At 36.1% G+C, this 27,320-nt stretch overlaps 4 protein-coding genes, 1 long non-coding RNA gene and 1 pseudogene across 9 annotated transcripts; all 6 read right to left on the bottom strand.

Annotated features, from left to right (window-relative positions):
- Nucleotides 1-132: 132 nt before the first annotated feature.
- LOC147478581 (Peptidase S24/S26A/S26B/S26C family protein) lies at nt 133-3,433 on the bottom strand. Of its 4 annotated transcripts, none has more exons than XR_015207228.1 (6): nt 3,238-3,432; nt 2,926-3,150; nt 2,728-2,838; nt 1,269-1,330; nt 536-609; nt 133-452 (listed from the first exon to the last, which is right to left on the bottom strand). XR_015207228.1 is itself a non-coding variant. In XM_086581717.1 (5 exons), exons 1-4 carry the CDS (start codon nt 3,364-3,366, stop codon nt 1,280-1,282), a joined length of 516 nt encoding a protein of 171 aa, XP_086437843.1. In that variant the 5' UTR covers nt 3,367-3,433; the 3' UTR covers nt 133-428; nt 1,269-1,279. The 4 variants fall into 4 exon arrangements, 2 of the variants coding, with proteins under 2 accessions (XP_086437843.1, XP_086437842.1); XR_015207229.1 differs by having other exon boundaries at nt 133-428; XM_086581717.1 differs by lacking the exon at nt 536-609 and having other exon boundaries at nt 133-428; nt 3,238-3,433.
- A 463-nt stretch (nt 3,434-3,896) lies between these two features.
- LOC147478580 (uncharacterized) lies at nt 3,897-4,258 on the bottom strand. The gene is made up of 2 exons (XR_015207230.1): nt 4,188-4,258; nt 3,897-4,089 (listed from the first exon to the last, which is right to left on the bottom strand). It is a non-coding gene; the product is annotated as an uncharacterized LOC147478580 (long non-coding RNA).
- Nucleotides 4,259-5,205: 947 nt separating this feature from the next.
- On the bottom strand, nt 5,206-6,907 carry LOC147478579 (protein ELC-like). The gene has a single exon (XM_086581714.1). The coding sequence runs from the start codon at nt 6,800-6,802 to the stop codon at nt 5,564-5,566; it is 1,239 nt and encodes a 412-aa protein (XP_086437840.1). The 5' UTR covers nt 6,803-6,907; the 3' UTR covers nt 5,206-5,563.
- A 728-nt stretch (nt 6,908-7,635) lies between these two features.
- LOC147478578 (solanesyl-diphosphate synthase 2, chloroplastic-like) lies at nt 7,636-10,942 on the bottom strand. The gene is made up of 6 exons (XM_086581644.1): nt 10,334-10,942; nt 10,104-10,231; nt 9,591-9,718; nt 9,390-9,493; nt 8,543-8,670; nt 7,636-8,437 (listed from the first exon to the last, which is right to left on the bottom strand). Exons 1-6 carry the CDS (start codon nt 10,530-10,532, stop codon nt 7,889-7,891), a joined length of 1,236 nt encoding a protein of 411 aa, XP_086437770.1. The 5' UTR covers nt 10,533-10,942; the 3' UTR covers nt 7,636-7,888.
- Nucleotides 10,943-13,522: 2,580 nt separating this feature from the next.
- On the bottom strand, nt 13,523-14,836 carry LOC147478577 (splicing factor U2af small subunit B pseudogene; annotated as a pseudogene).
- On the bottom strand, nt 13,523-20,924 carry LOC147478576 (uncharacterized). 2 transcript variants are annotated; one of them, XM_086582736.1, is made up of 5 exons: nt 20,224-20,924; nt 18,910-20,127; nt 17,422-17,585; nt 16,580-16,621; nt 13,523-15,336 (listed from the first exon to the last, which is right to left on the bottom strand). In XM_086582736.1, the coding sequence occupies exons 3-5, from the start codon at nt 17,436-17,438 to the stop codon at nt 14,901-14,903; spliced, it is 495 nt and encodes a 164-aa protein (XP_086438862.1). In that variant the 5' UTR covers nt 17,439-17,585; nt 18,910-20,127; nt 20,224-20,924; the 3' UTR covers nt 13,523-14,900. The 2 variants fall into 2 exon arrangements, with proteins under 2 accessions (XP_086438862.1, XP_086438863.1); XM_086582737.1 differs by lacking the exons at nt 17,422-17,585; nt 18,910-20,127; nt 20,224-20,924 and adding an exon at nt 17,260-17,282.
- Between the last annotated feature and the right edge of the window lie 6,396 nt (nt 20,925-27,320).

The raw sequence follows: 27,320 nt of genomic DNA, 5'->3' as shown, positions 1-27,320 counted from the left end.
AGTTTTTCCAACTATGTAAAAACATTCAATTTACATTCCTCAGGGTTTACTACAAGTTTTAGTTGACGTTTTTCATCTCTAACGTGTCTTTCTCACAAAATAATTAAAGTTTTCATTAAAAGTAAAAAAGGATTTACTGAACACGAGCAAATATCTGAAAACAAATTCCTCGTACATTCATTTCTGTTTCAGCTTGTACAATGCACAGAAGAGCCAAGAAAGTCGAATGCCTCATCGCCAACTTATCTCAAAAAAAAATGGTTTATCAGGCGTACTACAGGTTGCACACATTGAAAATCTGCAACCAACCCTATGACTAAATTTTAGCTGGTACTATTACAAGTTGACATTTGCACTTCTTATTAGTTCTTCTGCCCTCCGGACTTGAATGTCAGCCATTTAAATGAATATTCTAGCAGTTGTGCATTCTGTTGCAACAACCAATATCAGATCTGTGTAACAAAAAGAAGGGATAGCATAAAAACATATATCAACAAAATTCTAGGGATAGCATAACAATATACATACAACTTACTGAAAAAATATATATCAACAAAATTCTAGGGATAGCATAAAAACATGAGCAATGTTGGTTGTTACCTGCACAGCCTGCAGAAAACAATGTCAAGTCAAGTAATGGAAATCGAGTAGACTGACAAATATGCAATCAGTATACTTAGATGTGCTAAGCCTCAAGTAAGGGGGAAATAGTAGCCGAAACACTTGTTCCAATTCCTCATTCAACCAACATAATGGCTCCACGAGTTTTTCTGGCGGTGAGAGCATATATATTGACAAGGAGCAAACCAGAACAGGGTCTGATTTATGCGAAACCAAAGTCCGACACTTCCCTAACTAAATTGCATGAGAACATTACCAATTGTAATATCAGAAGTCACATTCTAGTGACAGAGGATTTGGCTGTGCCAGTGATTTACATTCTAAGGTTCTTTTACTATGAATAGCAAGCGCATCACTGCAGCCAGAAGCACACAAACAGACATCACAAACGATGTCACAAATATGTAACGGCTATATTATAAACAAGAATTAAGTGCAAAAGTTCCTTCACAAAGCTTGCAGACACACACACACACACACATCCTCAAAGTAAACCATGCTATCAGGCCTTAATATAAAAACTGCAGTGGTATGATATATATGACTAGCAGAATACCAAGTTAGATCTACAAAGGTATCAAAATTGGGGTGTGTATGTGTGTTGGGAGAGGGGGCCAGTGGGGGACCAACGGTAAGCAAAGATGTACCTTTTACATAATCACTCCCATACTCCTTGTCTCAAAGATCCGAAACCATGAGGAGGCCATATCTAGCAGAAGAAACATTTGAAGGGATAAGTTTTAACCTTCGAGAGTTCAATAATCCACATAATGTATTTCTTCAGCTTAATCTAATCTTTACCTGTGAAGGTTACCAATAATGATAAAAAACCAAGGGGTGGCCACAATTACTCATTTATTATGTTAAATTACTTCATAAGATTGAAGATAGCTAGAAAGGTGAAACATCATTGTAAAATTATTCTAGAATTCTTCCCAAACCTAAAACTAGCTTAAGAAAATTAGCAATATATTTTTTTCTTTTTTCAAAGAACAAGAGAACACATATCAATGATCAATTAATTGTTTATTACCAGAATACCAGGAAAACATAAACCAACTCATACAAGGAAACACAAACTGTACAGCCTCAAATTCTATTGAAATGGAGCAAAACAGGAACTGAAGCTTACCCTGCAAAGCACTTTACCTTACGGAAGATAACAAAACCAGAAGCCTCCACTACATGCAATGTTTGTCCACACACGGGGGCTAATCAATATCTATTATTAACTATCAACTGAGCTAAAGGACTATGTGGTAGTTATACCTAATATGAATTAGTAGCTTATTATCTGAACTCCAAACGTCAATCACATAAATCTTTTATCTTCAAAGCTATTTGGTTAGAAGCAACAATATCATCCAAGTAATAGTAGTTATCACAATATTCACATGAGTCTGGCATACTATTTTCCTCCTTTGAGTCTCATGTTGTTCTCATTTGATTCCTACCGTTTCATCGATCGCTATAAATACTTTTCATAGTATAGTTCCGTCGTATAGACTAATATTTTGTTTGGTAGTAGGTGAGATACATTGTTCTGTTGACTTTAGTTCCGATATTTTCTGTTGTTGTATGTGAGATATTGGGGTTACCAAATCAGTTAACAAAAACAAGATAATAATGACCTCCGTTCTTGAGCATCCCATTCTCAGTAATAATTACCAAGGAAGATTTTTAACTGGGTTTAAGGTCCTAAGGTACTAGATTATATATATGTAGTGTTTACCATACCTGTAAGTTCTTCCTCACGATAGTTTATCACACTACGCACGGCATCTGGCGACAGAATAGTTAATCATACATTTCTAGAATTCTCTCTGCATTGGCTGTGAACTCAAAGAGTTACTAATTAATACCTAAAATTGTTTTACTTTGTTCATTATTATAATGGATATAAAAAAAAACTAAAAGTGAAAGAAAAAAAAAAATTGTCATTAACTGATTTTGTATCTGAAATCACAAACTACTTTTCTTACTTATTTGTGATTCAAAGCCTATTCACTGCATTGATAAATAAACCAAAAAATTCTCCCCACAAAACATGCAAAAGTGTACAAACATAAGATATCATCACATTTTCACAATCTCAATGAAACTTACCCTGCACATCACTTTGCCTTGTACAAGAGCATAAGGAACAGGTCCAAAGTAACGTGAGTCAACTGAAGCATATACATTATCCCCTTGCACCCATACATGTCCCTTTGGTACCTATAAACCATGCAACCTCAACATCAAACTACACTTAGTCCATTAAAAAACACGTAAAATAAAATAGGACATTACTCATTTTATTACCACAATAGACTTGGTACATTCACTATGAGCCGGGTCAACAAGAAAAGAGACACAGTCACCTTCCATACCCAAAACACGCTTGGTAATAGTCTTTCTAGGATTATCAGGTGCCCTGACAATAACAATGTCACCGGGCCCCACTTTTCCTAACTTAGTTGATATTTTTTCAACTAATATCACATCACCCGTGTGATTTAATGTTGGGTACATACTTGGTCCTTGCACCTGCAACCCACCATATCAAAACTCTTTTTTTTTTTATTAAACTTTAATAAATAATTAAATAAATAAATAAATAAGAGAGTTTATTACGAGGATTGAAGAGATGACGTATTTGTCAGTGACGTGGAGCAAGCAGAAGAACTTTGCGACCAACATAGTTTGATCTACTGCTTCTTTTGCTAAGCTTTTCCATTGCTGTAGATTTCTAACAAGTACCATTTCACTCTTTTCTTTGCCTCCTCCTCTTTTTTAACTTTGCTTTTTATACCTTGAAATTTCAAAATCTCGATATCGGTCTATTATATATCGGTATTATTACTTAATAATAATAAGGTGAAGATGGGCTGGGCTAGTATCCAACATCAAATATGTTATCCCAAACGAAAAACTATTAAAAAAGGCATTCAACTTTACAAATTTTGACAATATGGAGACTAAATTTTTTTCGGTCAATTTGGAAACCAAATTTTTTAATTTTTGCAATGTGGGGACATGTGTAACATGATATCTAAATTTCTCACACGGTGTTTAACAATTCGAATTAATTTCTATGGTCATGAGATTGTAGCATGGTTATGAGGTTGTAGAATGTTAGTACGGTATGTAACTTGTGAATTATGAAACACCGTGTGAGAAATTTAGACTACATGTGTAACTAGTCCCTACATTGTAAAAATTTTAAAGTTTGGTCCCCAAATTGAATGAAAAAAAAATTTAGTCCCCATTTTATCAAAACTTGTAAATTTCGATTGTCAAACCTTGTGTTATAATTTTGAAATGTTAAAACTTGTGGCCTCTAACTTTGTAAGCTTACTTGAGACTTTCAGATTCATTGAAAGTTTGAAACATTAAATTGGTATTTCCTACTTGAATACTCTTCCTGCTCATCCAACGGCTCATTTTATCCGACCAGCAGTAACAGTCTTTGTCTTTTACTTGACACTGGATTGAAGCCCATTAGAGATGTTAAGTCCGACAAGCAATGCCAATCTTACCGTTGTGGACATGAATAAAACGATAATTGCTTCAGAGAAAATTACCACAATTGATGTATTCTGAGAGAGAGCCAGAGAGACAACATCTATATAACACCAACAGTCCACGAAAACAAGCTGTGTGAGATTAATGGAATTGGAAATGCAAACTCAAACTCAACATGCTACTTTATATCCATTAACGTTTCAGCTAGCTTGCTACAAAGAGGCACCCTATTCGTTGGACAGCACTACAATAAGTCGATAACCCTGCTTTACGTATATATGGAATTGATGCGGGATCCCACTTTGAAAGAAAAAAAATAATAATAATTCTCAAAATAGAAAATTATCTCACGGTTACCCTGAAACATACAGCACTGAAAAAACACTAGTGTCTTCAAGTGAAGTTGATGAGGCCATCAACAGAGTACTTATAAATCGGTTGGCACACATCACAGCAGGTCCCAAGTAACACGAGGCACCATATCATTTATTGTCACATTATCAATAATAGAAATGAACAGAATCTCCCACTGCCTTAAGAACTTGACACTGGCCAAGGTGCCAAACTGATACTGAAAAGTAACTGAACTACGCTCATAGATTTTTCTTAAAGTTGAAGCTATACTAAATAGGCTATTTATGTAAAAATGATCTTCTCAGCTCGTTCCAAAATTTCTAAAATCGTACAATGTGAACCACTACGGCTATTTTATTTATCTAAATTGGGTAATAGATCAAACTTACGTCTTTCATCACAACTAAAGCCTGTTTCTTCCAACTATTAGGCAAACTAACAGATTCTTAGAAAAGGGACGTCTAAAAGATAAGACGGCGAGCAACAGGTAAATTCTAATAAGATACTTGGGTATTGATGACAAAACTTGTGATGGGAAAACATATTTGTATAACAAGAGGTTTCACACTTTATAACAATACTTTTGGTACCTGCAGGCGAGGGCAAAGTATCCAAGTGTATTTCTATATCTAATGATGACATCGAAATCAATACTCTTGCAACATTCCACTAATAACTAAACAGGGAATACTGTACATTCACTGTCATCAAAACAACCAAATGTACCAAACAATTCGAAAGCAATGTGGCATAGAAATGGTAGTGCAACCACCAGTTGCAGAATTCATTCAAATACATGGAATTTTTATGACTATAAACTGTTTGACATATACGTGTACTCCTCTCAAAACAAATTGAGAAAAACAAATATATATTCTAAAGTGTGTAACATGTACATAAGAGACTTGATGAATTTCACAACTGACCATCAAACAGTAAATTTTAATAACCAAATAACCAAGAAAAGCAAAAATGAGACCTGTATGCTGCAAAAGAAGATCCTCGATCCAAATCTCAAACACATCACATTAAATACAGCCCATCAATCTAGAGATGACCACCATAGATTTATTGCACTCCGTCACATTGCATACTGTGGCGCTCTAGCTGCCATGCTAACAACCTGAGCTTGCATTTGAGCAGCTCTAACCTTTGCAGCAGTAGCCCGGTGAAAGAACTGTTCCCTCGATAGAGACCTAATGTTCTTCAAATATTGATCAACAGGTATAGAACCTTCCTGCGCAGCTTTATCCAGAGAATAAATTGCATCTTCAATAGCCAAATCCGATGCAGTAGACTCTAACATCTGTTTCGAAAGAGCATCACATGGCACAAAAGCCTCATCAGTATCCACATTCCCAGTCTTCATCCCCATCTTCCCTTCATTATCCCTCAACCACCCTTCCAAAATATCCGTATTCATCAACACCATCTGCAGTTGCTGCTCCAAACCTTCCTTCTCCCCTACCATCTCTCTCAACCCCTTTGCCAACACCTCCTCTCGTTGTCTCAAAACCGTCTGCGCACTAATCAAACCTTCCATTTCCACCTCTCTATTCTTTCTCAACGTCGTAATATCTCCATGTAAACTATCCACCAACTTATTAATCGCATTCTTCCTATAAACCTCATTCGGATCATCCGTATTCTGCCTTTGCGGAGAAGCCGGAAACCTACCTCCACCACCTCCATAAGGTGAAGACAAAGACGAATAAGCCCTCGGCGGAATACTAGTCGGCCTAGAATTCCCCAAATTCGACACGCCCACTTCCAAACCACTACTGTTCGTGGTAGCTAAGCTATTTTCATTCGGCCTCAACTGCGATTGCGATTGCGATTGCCTAGTATACAAAGGCGGTTCGCGACCAAACAAATGACTTAAATTCCTAACCATATCAACTAAATTGGAGCTTGGGTATACCCAATTATGCAAATACGGTATGGAAACAATCCCAGAAGGATTAACATGTGGATGTGGTCGTTTAATAATCATATCCCTAGTCGGGGCAACATAAACACAAGGCGAAGAACGAGGATAAGTCTCCATTAACCAAATAATAATAGGTATATTATAAGTAACAGACTGATAAACCATTGGAATAGTACCATCAACTTGAAGTAAATTTACCGTTGTGCCATCGTTATGATTGTATGTAGCTGTTTTCGGTTGTAGTGATGGGTGTGTTTCTGTTAATGAAACTAGGTGTTGTCTTATAAGCCATTTTGCATCTTCTGTGTATGGGAGTGATGATGGGCCACGTTGGCAGAGAACGTTGCTTAGAAATTGTGAAGTGAATTGTGGGTTTGGTGGTGGTGACATCGTCAATTGCTCAAAATTCAGAAAAATTGGTAAACCCTAGATTTCTGATTTGGACAAAATTATGTGTTTTAAGAGTTATTTATATGAGGAAGAAGAAGATGAATGTTCACTTGACTTTTCTCTTTTGGGCCTTGACTCTTCAACTTGGGCTTTGTTGGGTACAACATTCATAAATGTAGGCCCAAATACATAAATTTTGACCAAAAATTTCGGTTTTAGGTCTTGACTAATAATTACGGTTTTAGGACAAAAACGACCTAACATCAACATCTATCATTAATAATTTCGCTATAAGGATATTTTCGGGCTTATGTCAATAAGTTATTTTTTATTAATACAAATTATGACCTTTTTTGATATACATGCAAACACTAATATATACCACACATGCACACACAATTATGCATGTGTGTAACAAATATACAAACGCTACTACCACACATGCACACACCAGTATACATGTGTCCAACAAACATGCAAACACCTCTATGTATGTATACAACATGAAATAAATGAAATTTCTCATGTTAGTCCTAACATAAAATGTGAGAGTGTTGAAGGTCAAAAACAAAATTGAAAAATCGCGTGAGATTTTGATTTAATTGATAAAAACTTAAATGAAGATAATATCTTCTTTCATTAGTAGTAAACCCGGTTTGTCTTTAAACCATGATTATGTGCCGACCAAACTAGATGCTAAATTAATTGGTTTAATCCCCAATTTTGTCCCATGGGCTTGCTTTTTCTGTGTACAACATTTTGTTATCTCGTAATGGGCCTTTATAATGGAAGGTTTTCATGATCCAATATCCTTTCACCAAACAATTTGCCTATTTTATAAACAATGAAATGTTCAACATTTATTAGATTTCTGTGAGCTCATCCAGCGTGAGCGCTGTAATAGAATACAATCACAATAAGGGTGGCTAATATGACTTGACACCTTGTATATATAACCAGTATCAGAGCAGCCTGTTGAGGCTCGAATAGATGCACGGTTTAGTATTGTTGAAGCACATATAGAGAAGTATTGTGAGAATCCAATCACAGATATGGTCCTTGGGTTGAGTTTGATAAATTGTTCATCTATTCAATTCTTTCGAGATTATACTTCACCATCCCTTCAAGTGTAGATTTGAACTCACTCTTAGGAAGGCACTGAAGGTTCAGCAATGCTAGATCAGCTTTTTCTTTTGCTAAATCTTGTGCTCTAGAAATCCCCCCACACTTGATAATTAATTTGACAGCTTCGTTGAAGGAACCATCTTCACTGAACTCAGTGTCAATGATATCTCGCAGCCTTGGCTCATTTTCTAAAGCAAAAATGACAGGAGCAGTTAAATTTCCTTTTTGCAAGTCAGTGCCAGCTGGCTTCCCCAGCTGTTCTTCTGATTGTGTGAAATCCAAAATGTCATCAACTACTTGGAATGATAATCCAAGGTTCTTTCCGAATTGGTACATCTGTTCACAAACACTGACATCCATTCCACTAAATATAGCAGCACCTCTGGTGCTTGCGGCAATTAAGGATGCTGTTTTATAGTAGCTTTTCATCAGATACTCCTCAAGTGTAACTTCACAATCAAAAAGGCTTGATGCTTGTTTTATTTCACCACTTGCGAAATCCTTAATGACCTGCAAATGGTCACCGAGTACATGTAGAAGGAAACAAAACTTGTCAACGTAAATGTTGGTCAAATTGTCTGACACCAAGAAACCGAAGCAGTTTGAGATGCATACCTGGCTGATTAGCTTTATGACTTCAAGGTTTTCAAGATTCGCAAGATACCATGATGATTGAGCAAACATGAAATCTCCTGCAAGAATTGCCACCCTTGTACCATATATTTGGTGAATGGTCTCCTTTCCTGAGAGACAAATTGCATTCATGTCAGGTATTGACGAACTTACAATGAGGCATTGCGCAATAAGAATAAAATTTCTACCAGAAGTTGAAAATCAGTAAGCTATAGACTTCTAGCAGGGGTAAAATGGTTGTAGCAGAACTGAGGACTTTGAGATGGAGGAATGAAACTGGCACAACCAAGTGGTCTAGGAGTAACTCAAATAGAAGAATAATCAAATTTGAAATCTACCAGGATGACTTAAGAACGTACACAAGGACCAGTATCAGCACAAGCAAGAAGGAGGGCGGGTTGGGTCGAAAGCTGAGATAACTAAACATGACATGAATTTACGAACAAAAGGTTTGATCACATGTTCCTCATATAAAGATGTGGCTCAGATATAAGGTGAGTAGTAGGTGTAATGTTGAGGTCCCAACTAGTTGGGGATAAACGCACTGACAATGCTAGCAGGATATACTTTTCCTGGAGCAATAAAATCTCCAAAATCTTTGGATGGGCATCCGAAGTTGTGTAAGTACAATTGCTTCATCAAAGATACTAAGAAATACATCTATCTATCCGATGTGTCTTGTCAGTAGGTTTTAGAGAAGATTTTCCCTGGCACTGGTTATACTCCTTTTTGGTGTACTTTGTAGTCAAAGCTTTACCATATTTGTAAATCAAATAATCAATCAACTTGAGAGATCATGCAGAAGAGTTTCATAAGTTGTAAGACCTACCCCTTCGGATGCTGCTGTCATCCAGTACATCATCATGTATTAGACTTGCTGTATGGATCATCTCAATGATCTCTGCTAGGCGCCGATGTTTTGGGGTAAGTTCCCTGCAATTAGAATAGAACACATAGTTAACACCGTATCTTATCTAAAATCACGCGCTTCTAATACTTGTCAAGAGAAAATTACAACTTTCAAACTCACTTCAAATGTGCAATTTCTGCAGTGGCTCTTGACACAAGGAATACTAAAGCTGGCCGCAGCCTCTTTCCACCAGCACTAAAAATTTGTTCAGCTGCAGATATTAAAACTGGGTTTTCTGCCCCTACAATCTGCATAGCATCATTTCCAATAATAAATTGGGGGAAGATATTAGGAGTGCTTGCAATAGCAAATCAACAATGGAATATGCTAATGATTCGTGTTCAAATGGGCCCATGGTGGAACAGGACAATCAAGGAAACCATATTGGGTAAATTCAGTAAAACAAAAAAGATTGAAGAACTCTCATATCAGGTCTCATTCAAGCGTGGGTGTGAATAATTTATTCTTTTCTTTTCGACTGATTGCCTGACAGAAAATGCATAAATACAAAGCTACACACTACTTCCACCACCGGTTTTCATTAAAAGACAGTGTGGAATTGCGAATTGCAAACGGTGATATCAACTAAAATTTGACCATACGTGATATCAAATTATAAAACAGAACACTCACTGACTGGAGATTGTTATTCAAAGTTTGGAGGTCATCAGCAACCACTTCCAACAAAGATGTTATTGAACTGGGGCTAGTTGTTGACTTTGTAATAGTGCTTATTACTGACTCTGGATCTTTATCAACAACTGAAAAAAAATACAAGTTTATCATCACACCAAATGAACAATACAAAATCTGGTAAACAACTTTCATCAAACATTAAAAAAATCAAAGTGTGAAGACAATACCATTCAATACAGCCTCAGGTGTCTTCGCCGCCGAAAATGCACGACATCTTCCAACATCACTCAATGGATTATTACACATCAATTTCCTTCCTCCACACTTTCTTGCATAATTCTTATTAGAATAAGAAGTACAGCCACAAGCAAATAAATCCAATCTAGTTCTACTTATATCAAAGTTTCTACATGTCAAAGACATCATTCTAAACTATCAAATATATATTCAAATGCCCAACAACAAACAGTGCCAAGTAACTAAACAAGTATGAATATAATCTTGATATATATATAGTATAAGTTGAACTAACATAATGTATGCGTACACATAAGCTGAAAGAGAAAACGTTTTAAAAAGAACAACGTACGAAAGAAAATAGATGCTAGCTGGTTGAGAAGTGTTTGGGGTGGATCTTTAAGGGCCACACGTACTGCTGTGACTCAAATGATTTTCCTTATCGTACTGTAAATAGTAACAAGAACACACACTGACACACACACACACACATATATATATATATATATATATATATATATACATATATACATATGAGTAAAAGTGCAAGAAAGTGAAAATGAAATCTATATATAGATTTGAGTGGTTAGCAAACTGGCAAGTCAACGTTTGTGGACGTTGTGAAGTTTTGAAGTGTGTGACTTGAACTCTTGTTGAAGTGGAAAGTTACAATAATCTAGTTTAGTTAACATACAGGTTGGAAGTGGAGTTTTGTATAATTAAGGTTTTGCTTAGGAGAATGGACATTGATATAATAGTTTACAATAAGATTTTATATAGTTGTAGCTGTTACAAGCCAGGTTAAGATACTAATTATATGCCAAGTGACAACCAATTTCATAATCTAATAGTGCAGATATGTTAATGGTACTTTATTTTTTTCAGTTAACACGTTAATAATTTTGAATTAGCATTGAGCACGTGTTATACACGTGGGCTAGAGAGACAAAACCAATATTAAAACTGAAAAAGGACAAAAAAAATAACAAAAAAGCAAAGGCAGAAAGCAAGCGGAAAAGAGATAAAAAGTGCTGACACCATGACCTCTTTATTACGTAGTAAAGATATCTTTACCTTGTAAACAAAACTTCTCTCGTAACATTATCTTTTTCCATTGACCGGATTTTTTTTTCTTGAATTTGTCTCTTGCCAAATACCGATATTACGGTTCATGCCATTTTTATTTTATCCTTGCCAAATACTGATATTATAGTTCATATCATCTTTGTTTTATTGTTATTTTGTCTTTTTTGTATGGGTGTAAATGTAAATGAACTGATTGAGTTGTCACCATCACATCAGAATTTTTTGGACAAATCTGACCCGGTTAAGATAGTTGACCCGGTTTGGACAGTTGACCAAACACCAATATTACAGTTTCTGCCATTTTTTTGTTTTATTATTTTTTTTACGCAAATTTAATACAATTAGTCTAAATTAGTATGTTAGTTGGACCTCTTTACATCTATAGCAACAAATCATGTCGGGAATTTAGATTTTTATGTTTGATTCGAATTTAAATTTTGAACTCGGAGTTTTTTATTATCCCGATTGATTTTGGTTTCGAAAATGTAGCATAAAATAATAGCGAAAAAAAAACATGCGCATCATATCATGCGTTTTATTTATTTTTTATCCCGACAAATTTAACATATTCAGTCTAAATTAGTGTGTTAGTGAGATCTCTTTACATCTAGAGCAACAAATCGGGTCGGCAATTTAAATTTTTATGATCGATTCAAATTTGAATTTTGGAATCAGGGTTTTTTTATTAACCCGATTGATTTCGGTTTTAGATAGTTATCATAAACTAAGTACGCAAAAAAAAAACAGGCGCATCGCGCGTGCCAGAATAAATTTCATGCTCATCGTTTCAGATAGGTATTATAAAATAAGCACGAAAAACAAACATGCGCATCGCGCTCATCGAGCGTGCCCAAAATGCAAGTAATAAGTTAGAATATAGATAAACTAAAAAATTGGCATAATGGATAAACAAAAAATTTGATGGATCTAATACTATGCTAATCCTCATCCAATAGAAAATTCAGCTAAAAAATAACTTAAAAAATAAATTTTGTTAGATCTAACAATACGCTAATTCTCATCCAATTCTGATAAATTATTTGAAATGCTTAGGTAGTCCATTTCCCAATTTGGTCCTCCTATAACCAATGCTTCATTTATTGCCTATAAATAGGCATTTTCTTTTCTCAAGTGTTCAATATATTGATGAAGTTGTTTTTATCTAGTACTTGCTTCATGCAGCTCTTCACGTTTAGTAATGATTTCTTTGCGGTTGACGTCTAAAACCTCAAATTTGTATATCTGCTGTAGAATTTTTCCTTCTTATTATTACCAGGGGGAAAAATTACTAACATTCAGTGGAAAGAATTTGGAGTCCTTTCTAGGATGGTGTACCAGGGAAAAACCTTCAGTCCATGAAAAAAAACGAACCTTTAGTGGAAGGAATTCGTAAACCTTTCAATGATGGTGTGTGTTTCGTGAATATTGATGTGTTTTCTTATGATTTGTTTGGTTTTTGTTTAATGCTTCCGAATATTGATGTATTTATATATATTTTAATATGACAGCAGTTGTGTAGCATAAGAATTTTGTCATTGATCCATTAACTAATCCATATTCATGAACTCCATATCCAATAACTAATACATATCAATTAACTAATCCATTAAGAGTTTGGCGGTTAGTGTTTTAAGGTAATATGCTGAAAATACGATAATGAGGCTCCAGCAATTCAAATCTATTGCAGCCTCATTCCCATTTGACATATAGTGTAGTTCTGATTTGCGTAGAATCAGTTTGTGTGTAATACACATACGAAGGATCTGTGGCACAACCTTGGAACCCCTCGAGTCCTCGATCTTTGTAAGGGATCTTTGGAACTTCTCCAAGTAATATGGCAGTGTTAATTAACATATTCCCATTTTTCAGCCATCAAAATTCTGACCAAAACAGTATTTTGTATTATGGTAGTAGGATTGGTATGAAGGTTGAAATGAAATTCATAACCATGTCATAAAATAATAACACATGGGCTTTAGAGGAGATGGGCACATTCCATGGGTTCAAGTTCGGATATCTGGAACTTGCAGGCATGCTAAAGAGGTAAGAGTCATGTTATGGATTAGAGCAGAGAGCCAAAGAGTCCACAGTCATGTTCTGGAAGTAGGATTTTTTTGATTGAAGGGTACTACAAATGTGAAGATTAGTTTTCCAGTCTGCCTAGCTAGGAGGTTCGCATTCTGCATGTTGGCCTGTGCCAACTTACGTACATAGTGCGTGCCATCTTTATTCAGTTTGTTAATGTAACATGTTCTATGACTTCTCTGAATCAGTACCTCCCCTCCCTTTCCTTGTTCCACTCTTCAATCTTCGCCCTCCGTTCCTCACTCCCCTCCTTTGCAGAACTTCCGGTGTGCCTTGGGCTCCCATGTCGTCTTCTCCCACCATCGCTGTCATATCTACCATGCCTGTCAGCACTTCTTCGGCAATTTCCATAGTAATCCCCTCGATCTCGATAGTCCCAAGCCCCTCTGAGTGTCTTCTGCGGTGTGGGCTCATACTCCTGCTTCGACTACGACTCCCCCTAGAGCGACGGTGGTAGGATCCATAAAGTTTTTTCCTCAAGTCCCTGCCAATTTGTTTGACGTGCATAAAATTATAGTAACCACCTCGGTTGCAGTTGTTCTCCTCAAATTGTCGGCACATAGCCTCACGGAAGTCGGTAACGGGGGAGAAATCAGCAATAATGGGGCTGCCAGAATAGAAATGGCCCTGCAAGGCTTTCAAAGCAGCAGCAGCCTGGTCTTCCTCAGTGAACTGAACATAGACATTGCCAACCATGTGATCAGCGAGGTTGTTGCAAATGTTGAGACTCTCAATCTCGCCAAACTTGTGGAGCTCCTCATAGATATCCTCGTAAAAGTCTTCAAAGTATTCCTGGATCTTGCGAGGGTCAATAGGTTGTCCTTGGCCATCAACACCAGGGGTGATCGTGTTGGGGTGCTGGTACATGTTGGAAAGAAGGAGAGTTGGGGACAGCTTCCATTCTTTTCAACATTTATTAATTTGGCACGTGCATTGTATATGTGTTGCAACTTAGAAGAATTATTTGGATCTCGCTCTTTGATGACATTAAGAACCTGTTTTGGCTTGACTCCACGTAAGGTCATCTGAAACAAAACCTTTTGCTCCTCAGGTGTTAGCCTACCCCCATATGTTCTGAACACCAGTGTCACTCTGTTTTGAACACCCTCCAGATTCTTAAATTCTTTCATCTCTTGTGCTGCCTGGTAATGTGGTGGTTTCCACGTATTTACATTCACTGTGGTCGCTCCAGTAGCAGTTGGATTCTGATCCTTTACCTTGTTTCTTGCAAGTTCATTTGTGTCATTGGCTACACTATACTGCACCATCAGGGAATCATCGTCCTTGTTTCCAAAAGATGTGCCGGTCTGAGAAGCACTCATTACCCTATGCCCAACATTCACATCATCATAACCCTCATTATCAGAAGCAGAATCGTAGGCTGTACTAGTGTTCCTCTTCAACATACTTGTTTCTTTTAGGATGAGTGGACTGAGTTTCTATAACATTGTCATTAAAATCTTCATACTCTGCATCTTCCATAGGGGTTGCTTTAACTTCTGACCCGTAGTTTGTCACCCTTGATACATTTAGACCATGACCCAACCGATCAAACACATTTGCAAAACCTCTGACCTCAGTAACGTCTTCAGCCGCTTCAGCTGCAACTTTGAAAATAGTTGTCACAGCACTTGGAAATCTTGCAACTGAGCTTATCCTTTGAGGTTGATCATCCACAGATGAATCCCGAGTAGATGTAGAAACCACATTACGAAGACTCTTCAAAGTGACCTTAAACTCCATAGTGCATCTCACATAGCAAAGTGAATGAGATATGATGGCGTGGGGCACCAATAGATGGATTGGAAGGTGCTTCTCTCTGCTAGACATCAACAACAAAATAAGATAAATTTGGACAAACATTGAAAAAGTCAACTTTGAAGTCAAATACAATGTGAAGAAGATTCGTCAAGCCTACCCTGGTGCTGCCACCTTCAATACTTTCCCTCGAGTCAACTATGTTGCCACCAACAATATTGCAAATGATAACATCATCTTATTGACATCATAATCCTCATAATCATCCCAATGTAAAAACACAAAAAAGAAAGACAAATCACCCTAAGAGGGTCCTATATTCACATAATTTTGATTCAATGAGACAAAATCACCTGGCAGAATCACCTCAGACAATTTTAATTCAATGCGACAACAAAAATGACGAATATATATAGTTCAGATAATGCTATTGAGAGGTCCTATATATAAATTCCAACATCGCTAATTACAGTCCATCATAATACAATTCCCTTATATCTGTTGAACCGGATCAAGTATTTTGATCTACAACCCTTTGGTGCTCTATTCGGCCTCAACAATGGAGGAATTGAACTCATCTACACTTTCATTTCAGTGATAGTATTGTGCTCATGACTTGCAAAGTAAATAATTTGGCTAATCATAAATAAATAAGTTGGCTAATAGGATGGTTAATTAATGAAAGGAGTGATTATGTACCAAATAATAAAATCTCTGTCTAGAAAAGATCAATGACATCATTATGCAACTTCAACAAAGCTTCCTTGATCATATATAACCGGCAAACATGTGACACTAACCTAATTAGATTGTGTAAAGCTTAACCTTTAGTTCATTGATTGACAACAGAGGCCTAGTGAACTATATATGCATACTTTCTCCTCCTCCATGCACAGTTTCTATACTCTCTTGAGAAACTTCTCCTTCATTGTTTGAAACAGAAATCAAGTTACTGAAATTGTAACTTATGATTTTGTTTTCCCAGTAGTAGTAGTGTATTACACACGGATATGAAATGAAATTCTTAGTCTTGGAAGTATAATTTTATATGTTAATTTCTTGTTTTAGAGAATATTAACCAAAACAAAACAAGTGGCATGACAAAAATCTAACAGCTGAAATCTTACTCAGTTCTAAAAGAAAAGCAATGAATGAGTAAGTGACTTGAATAACTACTTATAGATGGATTTTTATGTTGGTATGGTACTTATTATAGCTATAAATCGAATCAAACTCATTAGAATAGTAGTTGCATTATAAAAGATACCATAATGCAACAATAGGAAATAAAAGATGCATTTGCTTACCATCCTTGTTTATGTTCTTCAATTCTCCCCATATGCCACATGCTGTGAAATACAAAGCATCAGAGATCAGTCACCCATTAGCTACCACGCCTCCTTTACATGTCAAATTTACTTGTTTTGTGTGTGTACGTATATATATGCATCAGTTCTAGGGGATGATGTTGTATATGTACAATGACATATACAGTTTAACAAAACCAAAAAAATAAAATAAAAAATCAGGTGGTACGCCTATGAAAAGTGGTGCTTATTGGTCATTAAGCTGCTAGCTTTTAATTCTATCCCATTACCTGTTTTTGATGTTAACATCAAAACACTATTTAATCACTATTCAGATTGCAACATTAACAATAAAAAATCGGTTAATCAATAAGAACCTAAGTTGTTGAACTATATTATGTAGTAGTTTTAAAATTTTTGCTATCACACACACATTTAGAGAGATTAACTTTGTAGGTAGCAGAATATTTGTTGGACAGAATGATTCTTTATACCATCATGTCATGTATTATATACCTTCACTTGGATAGGGACCTCACTACTGTTAAAAAAGGTGATCTATATCAGGTAATAAGGTGTGTCTTAAATTTGCAAATTAATGCAGGAGGGGTCTACTCAACCCTAGCTTATCATTAAAAAAAAAGTTGTTGCATGAAAGAAAATGATTTAGGTTTGATAACCTTATCATTAAAAAAACCAAATTGGTTTGATAAGCTACCTAAAGCTATCTGATAAAGGTACTACTGTTTGATTCTGCATGGAGAGGAGGAATAATTCTCACCAATTGACCATAAGATTGGAAGACCCAAAGGATGGAATTAATATTGTAAGCAACATCATACCTGGTAGTTCCCGTCATATTTATGCTTCCCCGAGAGGAGTTCTTTCAGCCCAAAGTGAATCATCTACCACTCTTGTACCTCATACGACTTATATAGGTGCTACATGTCTTTTTGTGTTGAGCTAATTGAGGTTATGTAATCCTACATGGGTATTGAGTGTTTCCCTGTAATTATAAAAATGGAAACAAATTCGTCTTGTTACTCCACGTTAATATATAAAACTTCTAATGCAATATACTTTACTTGTCATTCTACAAATGAATCAAAGTTGTTCACTTTGTTCAAGTTCAACACGTGTTGTTTCAAGGTTATTTTTTATCTGTAAATTTGGTTAATTAGTTTCATCATAAACTAAAGAAAGAGAAGTTAAAAATAATAGTCAAGTAGTTTCTCAAAGCAAACCCCCTCATTGAAACCTGACAGAAGTAGTCAAATATTGCATTGTGGTTCTCCACTGTTACTATTTGATAGACTAATGATTACAAACGCAAATATTTTGTTGTAGGTTTTCCGTTATTAGTATACGTCTAGGATTACACTCAATGACTATAAGTTCAACATCAACATATGGTTACTCCTAGGCATTATGGAACAAAGCAAGATAACCAAATCTCCAAATACATTATTGAAGAAATGTAATGAAGTAAAAGATAGACTCTCTCTCTGACTAAAAGTTCAATTATCCAACAATGAGATATAACAATCTTTTTTTGTTTTTCGATAATCAAATTGTATAACAATCTGAAAAGATATAAAACTCAGTGAATCAATATTGAAAGGAAATAAAAAAATAATATGCTCACCAAAACTTGATGACTCGATATGATATTAATGGAGAATGCTTCTGAATATGCTGTTTGTCTCTACTTTGGTTTAAGCGGAATCATTTATGAAGGGGAAAGTCAAATCCAATATGCATAGTTCTTAGCACATTATGTCACGTCGTGGTATATGTTAAGAGATTGATGCTTCCATTAGAAGAAGCTTGAAATTAAGATTTAAATTTTTTGAGAGCATCAGACAGGAGGGCTTACGCATGCAATATAAGCGTGAGAGGCGTAAGTAGAATGTTGACCAAACTGATTCTCAATTTATTAAAACAAATTAAACCACATGGTCTACCAATCATAAAAGTGTGTAGTTATTTTCAGTTAAGCTTCAATAACAAATAGGCAAACATGAATACATGATAAACAATGGATTAGTTCATAACGTACAATAAGGAATTAATAAAGTAAAAATCTAGTTCGCTAACCAAGGATTGGTTCATAACAAATATATTACTTGTCAATTGTCCCTAAACAAATTGCTTCATCTTTTAATAAAAAATCACATGTTCAAACTATTCAACTATGAAATTAAATAAATAATACATATATATTGCCAACTTATTACTAAATTCTATGAGTCCTTAATGAATCTAATGCCAAATAGTTATTTTATGCATCCATATCCTCGATCTTTTAAAAATGGAACAAAGAAGCTAACCTTGGTTGCTTCAGACTGAAGGCCCTCCCGAGAAGAAGATTTTGCAAGGTCCAGAAGGAGCCTTATTCCACCATTGGACTCAACAGTAGCATTTTCAAATGACAACAAAAGTTGTCAATCCTGTTGCTGCTCTTTCTTGGACGTCTTCCTGAAAGCTCTGCACTAAACTTAACAACAACGCAACACCTTGACTGATCCAGAACTCACCTAACCACTGTGGATTGCTCTCAACAATGCGTAAAAGTGACTGAGAAAGAATCGACTCTAGCCAAATCATAATTGGATTCAAGTACTTGTCCCCAATTTTCTTTATCACTCCAATCTACAAACACACTCCTGTCCTTTATATTATCGGCAAATAGCTTAAACAACTCCTTTAAATGTGTCCTTGAAGAAGGCAAGTAACAACTTATCTCTTATACTATATCTCACAAAATCATTTTGCTTCAAGAGATGGATAGTTCAGAGCACACATGACCTTCAAGCTTTCTGTTAACGACAACAGTTTCAAAACCTCGGTTGGAAAAATTCCAGTCCTCGAAACGGCTAAACCAATCAAATTAGGAAGTTTATTCCACACTTGTGATGCTGAATTCCAATTTATATTTCTCGTCCCAGCAACAGAAAGAAAACGAACATAAACCATATTTCCCAACGCCACAACATCAACATTCAAACAGTCTATAAAACAATTTGTTATATGACAACAAATATAAGTTAATACAATTCAGTTAAATGCTAGGAATAAACTATCAATTCAAAGAAAAATGTGATTGTAGGCATCAAAGCTCGACTAATGTCTATGTGATGAAAATCCAAAGTGATAACAATGTTCTAATTGATTTGTTCAATAAAACTCCTCTACAGCCAAACGATAATACATGATACCTAGAAGATTGCTGCCTAATTCAGTACCCTCTAATATCAGTGTTACTATGTGACTTACATTTTAAGTAACCATTAAGCAGTAGATGCTTTCAGATATCTAGATCCTAAATGTTACATCTAACTTGACAATTGATGAAAATGATGCTAAATTAAAAGGATTTAATTCATAATTTCATACCCAGCCTTCATATGGTTATTTGGATCACCAGTGGAGTAACCTATGAAGTAGAAAATCCAACCCACGGTAAAAACCAATCCAAGAGCAAGTCCACCAAGACCCAACACCAAAAAGAACACTGACATCATTTCCAAAGAATTCTAATGTCCTCTCTGCAACAAAAATAATTCACAACCCTCGTCACTCAAAAAGGCTTAACAATATATATAATAAATCAAATAGCCACAAATATTGAAAATTTAACTTACTTGCCAATGGTAGGAATAGTTGTAACAATCTCTCCAAGCTTAAGCTTATACAATTTTGTTCTGTCAAGATATGCATACAAATCGTGAATATATTCTATCTTCTTTTAGATGGAGAAATAGCACTATGGTTTTATCTAGCATAAATTCGATAGAATATAATTCCAACATAAAGTTCATCCTTGCGAATCACATCGGAGGAAGACTGTTCTTATCAATGGAGTAGTCTATAGTGGGTATAAATTGTCTTTTTTGCTCCAACACCATTTCAATTAGGCTAGCTAGAGTTAGGATGGGGTGGCTAAAGGCAATCTTATAAGACCGATCTCTATCCTATCAAATTCCCCGTAAACAGAGAAGAGCATAAATGAAGCAAATCAGTAGTCTTAACGATATTGATAGCATCTGGATGAGAATTTCTTCCGAGCCCTATTTGGAATAGAAGCAATTAGTTCAGTTGGGCCTATTCCATCCCAACTGACTCGACTTCAATTCTTCTTCGACTAATTCAACCAGCTGCTGTTCAATCTCGAAATGAAAGGAATGCACTTGCCTTTATCTCTGTTGGTGGGAAAATCCGAAAGTCCCTGTTTAAGATGGGAAGATAAAACGATACTTATGGGACAATTTGCAAAAAGAGATAAGGAGAAAGAAGGTTTTGGGGGACTCGTGGGTTTAGAATCTTATCCGCAATTTTTTTTTCACTCTAGCAACTCTCCTGATTTATCGTAATTAGTAGGGACACGTGGACCCTCTAGCAACGCTTTCTCAATTGAGGAGGGGAGAGCTATAATATATACTACCCACGTAACACTGAATAGTCTTCCAAAATGTCTAGCAGTCTAGTCATCTAATTACAAAGTAAATGTGCCAAAGGCCAAATAATAAAAGGAAATCACTACACCATGAATGAGAACTATTTTGAGAAAAGTAAAACGCCATAGAGCATGGGACAAATACTGGTAAAATATTAGGACCCTCAAATCTCGTTCTTTCAGCTTTGGAAGTAGATTATCCAAAAGAACCATTTTCCCTTTGGTGGAGGGAGGGAGGGGGGATAAATTGGAAGTAAGTTGATTGATCATTAAATCCCAATAAATCAAGAAGCATTACAGAAATAAAATGTACCTGCACTGGTAATAAGATGGTCTCCTGTAGTATAAGGAGGGCCAGGCTCAGTGCCTTGGAATAGATATGGATGGTTACAACATTTACGAAGCTGCATAGCTATATTCAGAAGACGTTTACGCTCTCCACCAGCATTAACAACCTCAAGATCCTTCTACAACAAAGCTCGGTAAAACTGCTTCAGCAATTGGGACATCCCTACCTTAAGTATTGTTTCCTTTTTAGGGGGTAAACCTTTCTCAACATCAGAATTTAATCTTCGGATAACCTTTCTCAACATCAGACTTTCTCAACAAATACTTGGGTAGTGATTAATCTCGACTTAATTGCTCATCTTAAAAGGATTTGAATTATCATTTTATTTTTCTTGGGAATGAGGCATCCCATGTGACGATCTTTTTCGATAATGGTATGTGTTGGTTTCAATACTATAAATAAAATTCATCTTTATAAAGTGTGTCACATGAATGACTTACACATTAATTAAACATCTACTATACATGAACACTCGAAACAACAAAAAGGAACTAAACAAATTAATTGCCTGTTATTTCGATGGATCAAGAAGTATATTTGTTGCTTAAGCTGAGTCCCTATTAGGCCTTGCAGTAGTAAGCCAAAAACCATTATCTCAATCAAGAGATGTAGTAAAAACTAAAAAGGCAAATACAAATCTTATAAAATCAGTGTATCAAAGAGCAGAAAACCGAATATGGTAACATAAATGATGTTTAATTAACTAAAATTTCCTTCCATAGTGGGGTTGAGGTGAGTGGTTTGAAGACTGAGTCATCGGCTTCGTCAAACAATTGAAAGGAAACGAAGGAGAAGAGGTTTTCTGATAAGGTTTCCGTAAAATTTAATGTTTGGTTTAGAGGAAGGGATTTTTCTTTTTCGATATTCGATAAACAGAGGAAGGGTTTTGGGAGAGGAAGAAAGACGAAGGGTTTTGGGAAGGAAGAGGTACGGTGGGTTTTCTCGCAGCTCATTTTTTCTTTTTTTCTCGGCAGTTTTTTTTCTCCTGATTTATCGTAATTAGTCTGGACACGTGGTATAACACCCCGCGTGTTTTATCACGTATTTTCATTTAATTAATTAATTTAATTGTTTATTTTAAAAATTCGTTGGATTGACGGACTCGGGATCACGTGGGGACTTGGGTTTTGGGCAGAAGTCGGTGTTGGGCTTGGGTTTTAGGACCAAAGATATAAACATTACAGATAATAGGGTTTTGAAGAAGAGAATAAAATAAAAAAATGGAAGCGAGATGAAAAAGCCGATTTACGGAGGGTGGAGCCACGGCGGCTCGGACTCGGAGAAATTAAGTAGGAGGCTGTTAGGTTTAAAGCGTGAGTGGATATTTCCGCGTTTTGTTTTTGTTTACCATCGATTTTGTGATACAGAGGTCTTTATTTCACATAATGTTTTATTTAGCCAATCTGATATCTTGTCTGCGATTAATAAAACCTTTAATGTTGTCGGCCGATTTATAGGAATGTCCGCGATATGCGATGTAACGACTCACGGTAATGGTGCCGACTCTATTACTCGACAAGTTGAGAGTTTAAAGCTGTCGGAGACGGTGGTTGATGTTGATGGCGTCGCCCGTCGCGGCAAAAAGCCAAACCGTACTTCCTGTTTTGTGTTTGAAGTATTTCTTTATTTTTATTTGTGGTGATGTTGGGCGTTAGGATGTGTTGGTGATAGATGAGTGTTGATTGTCGCGAGGGATTGAGAGTGGATTCGTGGTGAGTGCTGTGGAAAGCTCCACGCAGCCATTAATGGCGGCACGCCCATCCTCCAGTAAACTATTCGAAATGTTGGTTGTTGCTTAACTGTTGTCGGGTTTGATTGTTTTGTTGTGAGGTTTCGTAAATGGTTGTATGGGTGCTGGAGAGGACACGATTGGAGCTCTGTGGAGCATCAATGGTGTCGATTTGGATTTTCTCAGTATCATAGAATGGTGAATTGTTGATATAGGTAGCTAGGGTTTTTCTTCTGAACCAAACCCATTGGGTTTGTTTTACTTATGGATGGCCGGTGGTGGCCGTTGTGATGGTCGGTGGTGGTGGAAGTTTTGTTTGGTGAAGGAGATGAACAGTAGCCAAAAACGATTTTGGGCTTGGGCCAAAATCGTGGGCTAATTTCTTTTTACTTTTGGACTTTTAGTTTTTGGGCTTAAGTTAGACTACGGGCCCTAGTGCTTTGGGCTTTTGGGTTTTGGAGTTTAGGTTAGGTTGACCAATATTGATTTATTGACGAGTGGACTCGACTTTGACTTTGACTTTGACCCGGGGTTGACTTTGACCCGATTGACCAAAGTTTGACTTTTTCCTAAAATTATGATTCGGTTTAATAGGATAAGTCTAGGACTATTAGCATGCTTGGCTTTAGGCTAAGACCTCTATATATATACGTGTGTATGTGTATTAACTATATGTGATTTTGCAATTATTTTATGATATCAACGTTATGACATTAAGACATCCCCCCAATTAATAACGCCAGAAATCAAAAATACGAGAATCAAGATACTCATTAGTTCTTTGAAATGATACATAAAATAAAGTTCAATAATCGTAAATAAAGTTACCGCGAACCTTTTAGATCTCTCAACGCCTCAAGTTTTGGAATTGAGTTTATGGCCCGATGAAGTATATGTTAGGTGGGCATTTATTGAATGTGCCATAAATGACCCGTTAGCGTTATATAAGGGTATTCATTGAATGTGCCATGAATGACCCAGGCATTCATTGAATGTGCCATGAATGACCAGATAGTTTGGACTGCCCTAAAGAGGAACTAAGGTATTAGCCTTGAATGGGTTAGTTGAATTCCTTGAGTGTAATGGGAATGTAGGATTGGGCATTCCTTGAATGTGGCGAGGAATGACCCGGGGCATTCATTGAATGTGCCATGAATGGCCCGTTAGTGATTTGATAGGTATTCCTTGAATGTATGCGGAATGACCTAAGGTACTAAAGGGTGGGTGTATAAGATAAAAGTAATTGATTAATTGATAAGAGAAATGGATTTGTTTATCTGTAGCGTGCTTGGGTTTACCTTTGAATACATATAAAATATCTACATCCGCTTATATATACAAGTTCTAACTTTCTTTTATGGGAGGGTAGGACTTAATAATATTTTGTCTTGAGGGGCCAGTCCTACCCTTATCTGTGTGGCGACATCGGTAAGTTGTAATTCAATTATTTAGATATTAAAAAGGAGTTATTAGAATAAGTTAATGAGATGGAAGTTAATAAAATGGAAGTTTTGCTTGGGAAGAAACTATGCCGCTTTGAGATGATGGAACTACTTGTCTTCAAGTCGAGAATGATTAGGTTATGATAGAATTTAAAGTGTTAGTTGGATAAGAAAAGTTTAAAATGTTTATATGTGTTTAGTTCTACTCATACCAAAGAAATTCAAATTCTTTGACCCATGTTGCTTTGTTTTGGCAGCGTGGGTGTGTTCTTAGAACATAGGTGGAAGGCGATGGAACCGGGTGTGATTATTAGATTACTGCCCCGAGCGGTCCGTTAGTTTCTTTTAGGTTTGATTTTCTTGGTTGGAAGAATGTAATAACGTAGTTTATTTTTCATGGCATAAGGACATGGTAGTGATGAATTTTATTTGGAGAGTTTGTTTTGATGTTTTATTTGGAAGGATGTTATCTTAATAAAGAGATTGCGGATAAATTGTTGGGATTATTGTTATTTAAGTTGTTTCTTTTATGACATGGATATTAGGGTTTGTATGTGTAGTATTCTCCGTCATAGTCTGGGTTTTTAAACAAGTGAACCTAGTGATGTTTGAGATAATTATATTTCAAATATTCACTTTGTTATTGTTTAGAAATTCGGGCTGTGACATTTTGGTATCGGAGCCAGGTTAGCCTAGATAGTGAAGGTCTAGGTGATCCTCGGATTGTGGTGAATGGGTAGTAGGAGTGTTTCTTTGTGGTATTTGGTTTGGCTTGTTGTTTTGTGTATACTTTTATAGTGGAATGTTGGGATAAGATTAGGAAAATAAAATGCTTGTTTTAACGGTTAATTTCTTATGAAATTTATAATCGAATTTTTGCATGTTATAGTGTTGTTTTCCTAACTGAGTTTTCTATTTTTAAGTAAGTAGTGGCTAAAGAATAAATTGTTATTTTTAAAATTTCATATTGGAGTAAATTGGAATTACCCCAAGGAATAAAGAAACCCTTTTGATAAAGGTTGGATTTGAAATATTTGATATTGTCCAAGTTATGTATATCGTTGGTGTGTGATCCAATATACATAACATCTCTCGGTATGCATCGTTGGAGTTTGATCCAGTGTATACATGTACATCGTTGGTGTGTGATCCAGTGTGCATACCACGCATCGTTGGTGTTTGATCCTATGTGATGGTAGTAGAGTTAGTATGCATGCATCGTTGGTGTGTGAACCAAAGTATACTTGCATATCGTTGGTGTGAGCCAAGATGCATGCATCACATTGTAGGTGTTTGATCCTATGTGATGGTGGACATAGTATAGGCCGTTGATAATATGAATCAGTCTATACGTTTTATATTTTTATTTTCAAACATGTGGTGTTTGTGAGACATTGAGAGAAATGTTGATATATGTGTAAACACTAAGGTGGTGGATGAAACATATGAGTTTTTTATAAACGAAAAGTTTTGACAAGGAAGATCGTTGAAAAGAAAATTGTTATATATATATATATTTATTTATTTATTTTTAAACGCTTTGGATTTGTTGGGAATACTAAGAGTGGAACTAACTGCCTCGGTGTGAGAGGAACTACATTGCTTTTTCTTAGTATGATTTAACTTGAAGATATGGGTTTTGCTAAACCTGTGAAAGAATGATTTTAATTAAGTGTTGGTAATTGAATAAACTAATTACGTTTATTCTTTTGAGTTGTGTATGCTAGCGTATATACGTATTTCTTTTTCAGTTCAATCATTATATAGACACTTTCAAAGTATGTGATTTGAATATTAGTATGTCTATCTATATGATATTGTATATGTGTATTCCTTTTAAGGTGTGTATACTTGCGTATACATTATGTCTTATTTTACTCGTTTGACGTCTTGTTTGTTTGGTTAATCTACACTCTACCTTGAATCTCGGGGCCGAGATCCTTTTAAGGTGTGTGTATATTATAACACCCGTTTTTATATCGTATTTTTCTATTTAATTAATTAATTTAATTGTTTATTTTAAAAAATTCGTTGGATTGGACTTCGGGATATTGGAAGGCTTGGTTTTGGGCCCGAGTCGGTGTTGGGCTTGGGTTTCGGACCCAAGTATATAAACACACTGTTCTAGATAATAGGGTTTTGAAGAGAATAAAATAAAAAAAAATGGAGGCAGAGATGAAAGCTGGATTTCTGGAGGGTGGAGCACGACGGCTCGGACTCGGAGAAATTCGTAGGAGCTGTTCGGTTTAGAACTGTGAGTGGATATTTCACGTTTTGTTTTTGTTTACCATCGATTTTGTGATACGAGGTACTGTTCACATAATGTTTTATTTAGCCAATACGATATACTGTACAGTGTAAAACCTTTAATGTTGTCGACTGATTTATAGGAATGTCACAGTAACAGTATGTAACGACTCTGTTAATGGTGCCGACTCTATTACTCTGACAAGTTGAGAGTTTAAACTGTCGGGACAGCGGTGGTTGATGGCGTCGCCATCAGCACCAAAGCCCAAACCGTACTTCCTGTTTTGTGTTTGAAGTATTTCTTTATTTTTATTTGTGGTGATGTTGGAACTGTTAGGATGTGTTGGTGATAGATGAGTGTTGATTGTCGCGAGGGATTGAGAGTGGATTCGTGGTGAGTGCTGTGGAAAGCTCCACGCAGCCATTAATGGCGGCACGCCCATCCTCCAGTAAACTATTCGAAATGTTGGTTGTTGCTTAACTGTTGTCGGGTTTGATTGTTTTGTTGTGAGGTTTCG

The sequence above is a fragment of the Coptis chinensis genome, chromosome 9, assembly GCF_015680905.1.
Source record: "Coptis chinensis isolate HL-2020 chromosome 9, ASM1568090v1, whole genome shotgun sequence".
In the NCBI taxonomy this organism is placed as follows: domain Eukaryota; kingdom Viridiplantae; phylum Streptophyta; class Magnoliopsida; order Ranunculales; family Ranunculaceae; genus Coptis; species Coptis chinensis.
Note: the sequence above shows the minus strand (reverse complement) of the source record. Positions and strands in the feature narration are given on the sequence as shown.

Bases quoted from the DNA above. Each gene is read 5' to 3' on its own strand.
- LOC147478581 (XM_086581717.1), bottom strand. From the start codon at position 3,366: ATGGTACTTGTTAGAAATCTACAGCAATGGAAAAGCTTAGCAAAAGAA. The intron at 3,151-3,237 runs GTAATAAACTCT...GGTGGGTTGCAG, and splicing joins ACGTCATCTCTTCAATCCTC to GTGCAAGGACCAAGTATGTA. The intron at 2,839-2,925 runs GTAATAAAATGA...CATGGTTTATAG, and splicing joins AATGTACCAAGTCTATTGTG to GTACCAAAGGGACATGTATG.
- LOC147478579 (XM_086581714.1), bottom strand. From the start codon at position 6,802: ATGTCACCACCACCAAACCCACAATTCACTTCACAATTTCTAAGCAAC.
- LOC147478578 (XM_086581644.1), bottom strand. From the start codon at position 10,532: ATGATGTCTTTGACATGTAGAAACTTTGATATAAGTAGAACTAGATTG. The intron at 10,232-10,333 runs GTATTGTCTTCA...ATTTTTTTTCAG, and splicing joins ACCTGAGGCTGTATTGAATG to TTGTTGATAAAGATCCAGAG. The intron at 9,494-9,590 runs GTGAGTTTGAAA...TTCTAATTGCAG, and splicing joins GCAGAAATTGCACATTTGAA to GGAACTTACCCCAAAACATC.
- LOC147478576 (XM_086582736.1), bottom strand. The intron at 15,337-16,579 runs GTAAGCAAATGC...GTTGATGTCTAG, and splicing joins GAAGAACATAAACAAGGATG to CAGAGAGAAGCACCTTCCAA.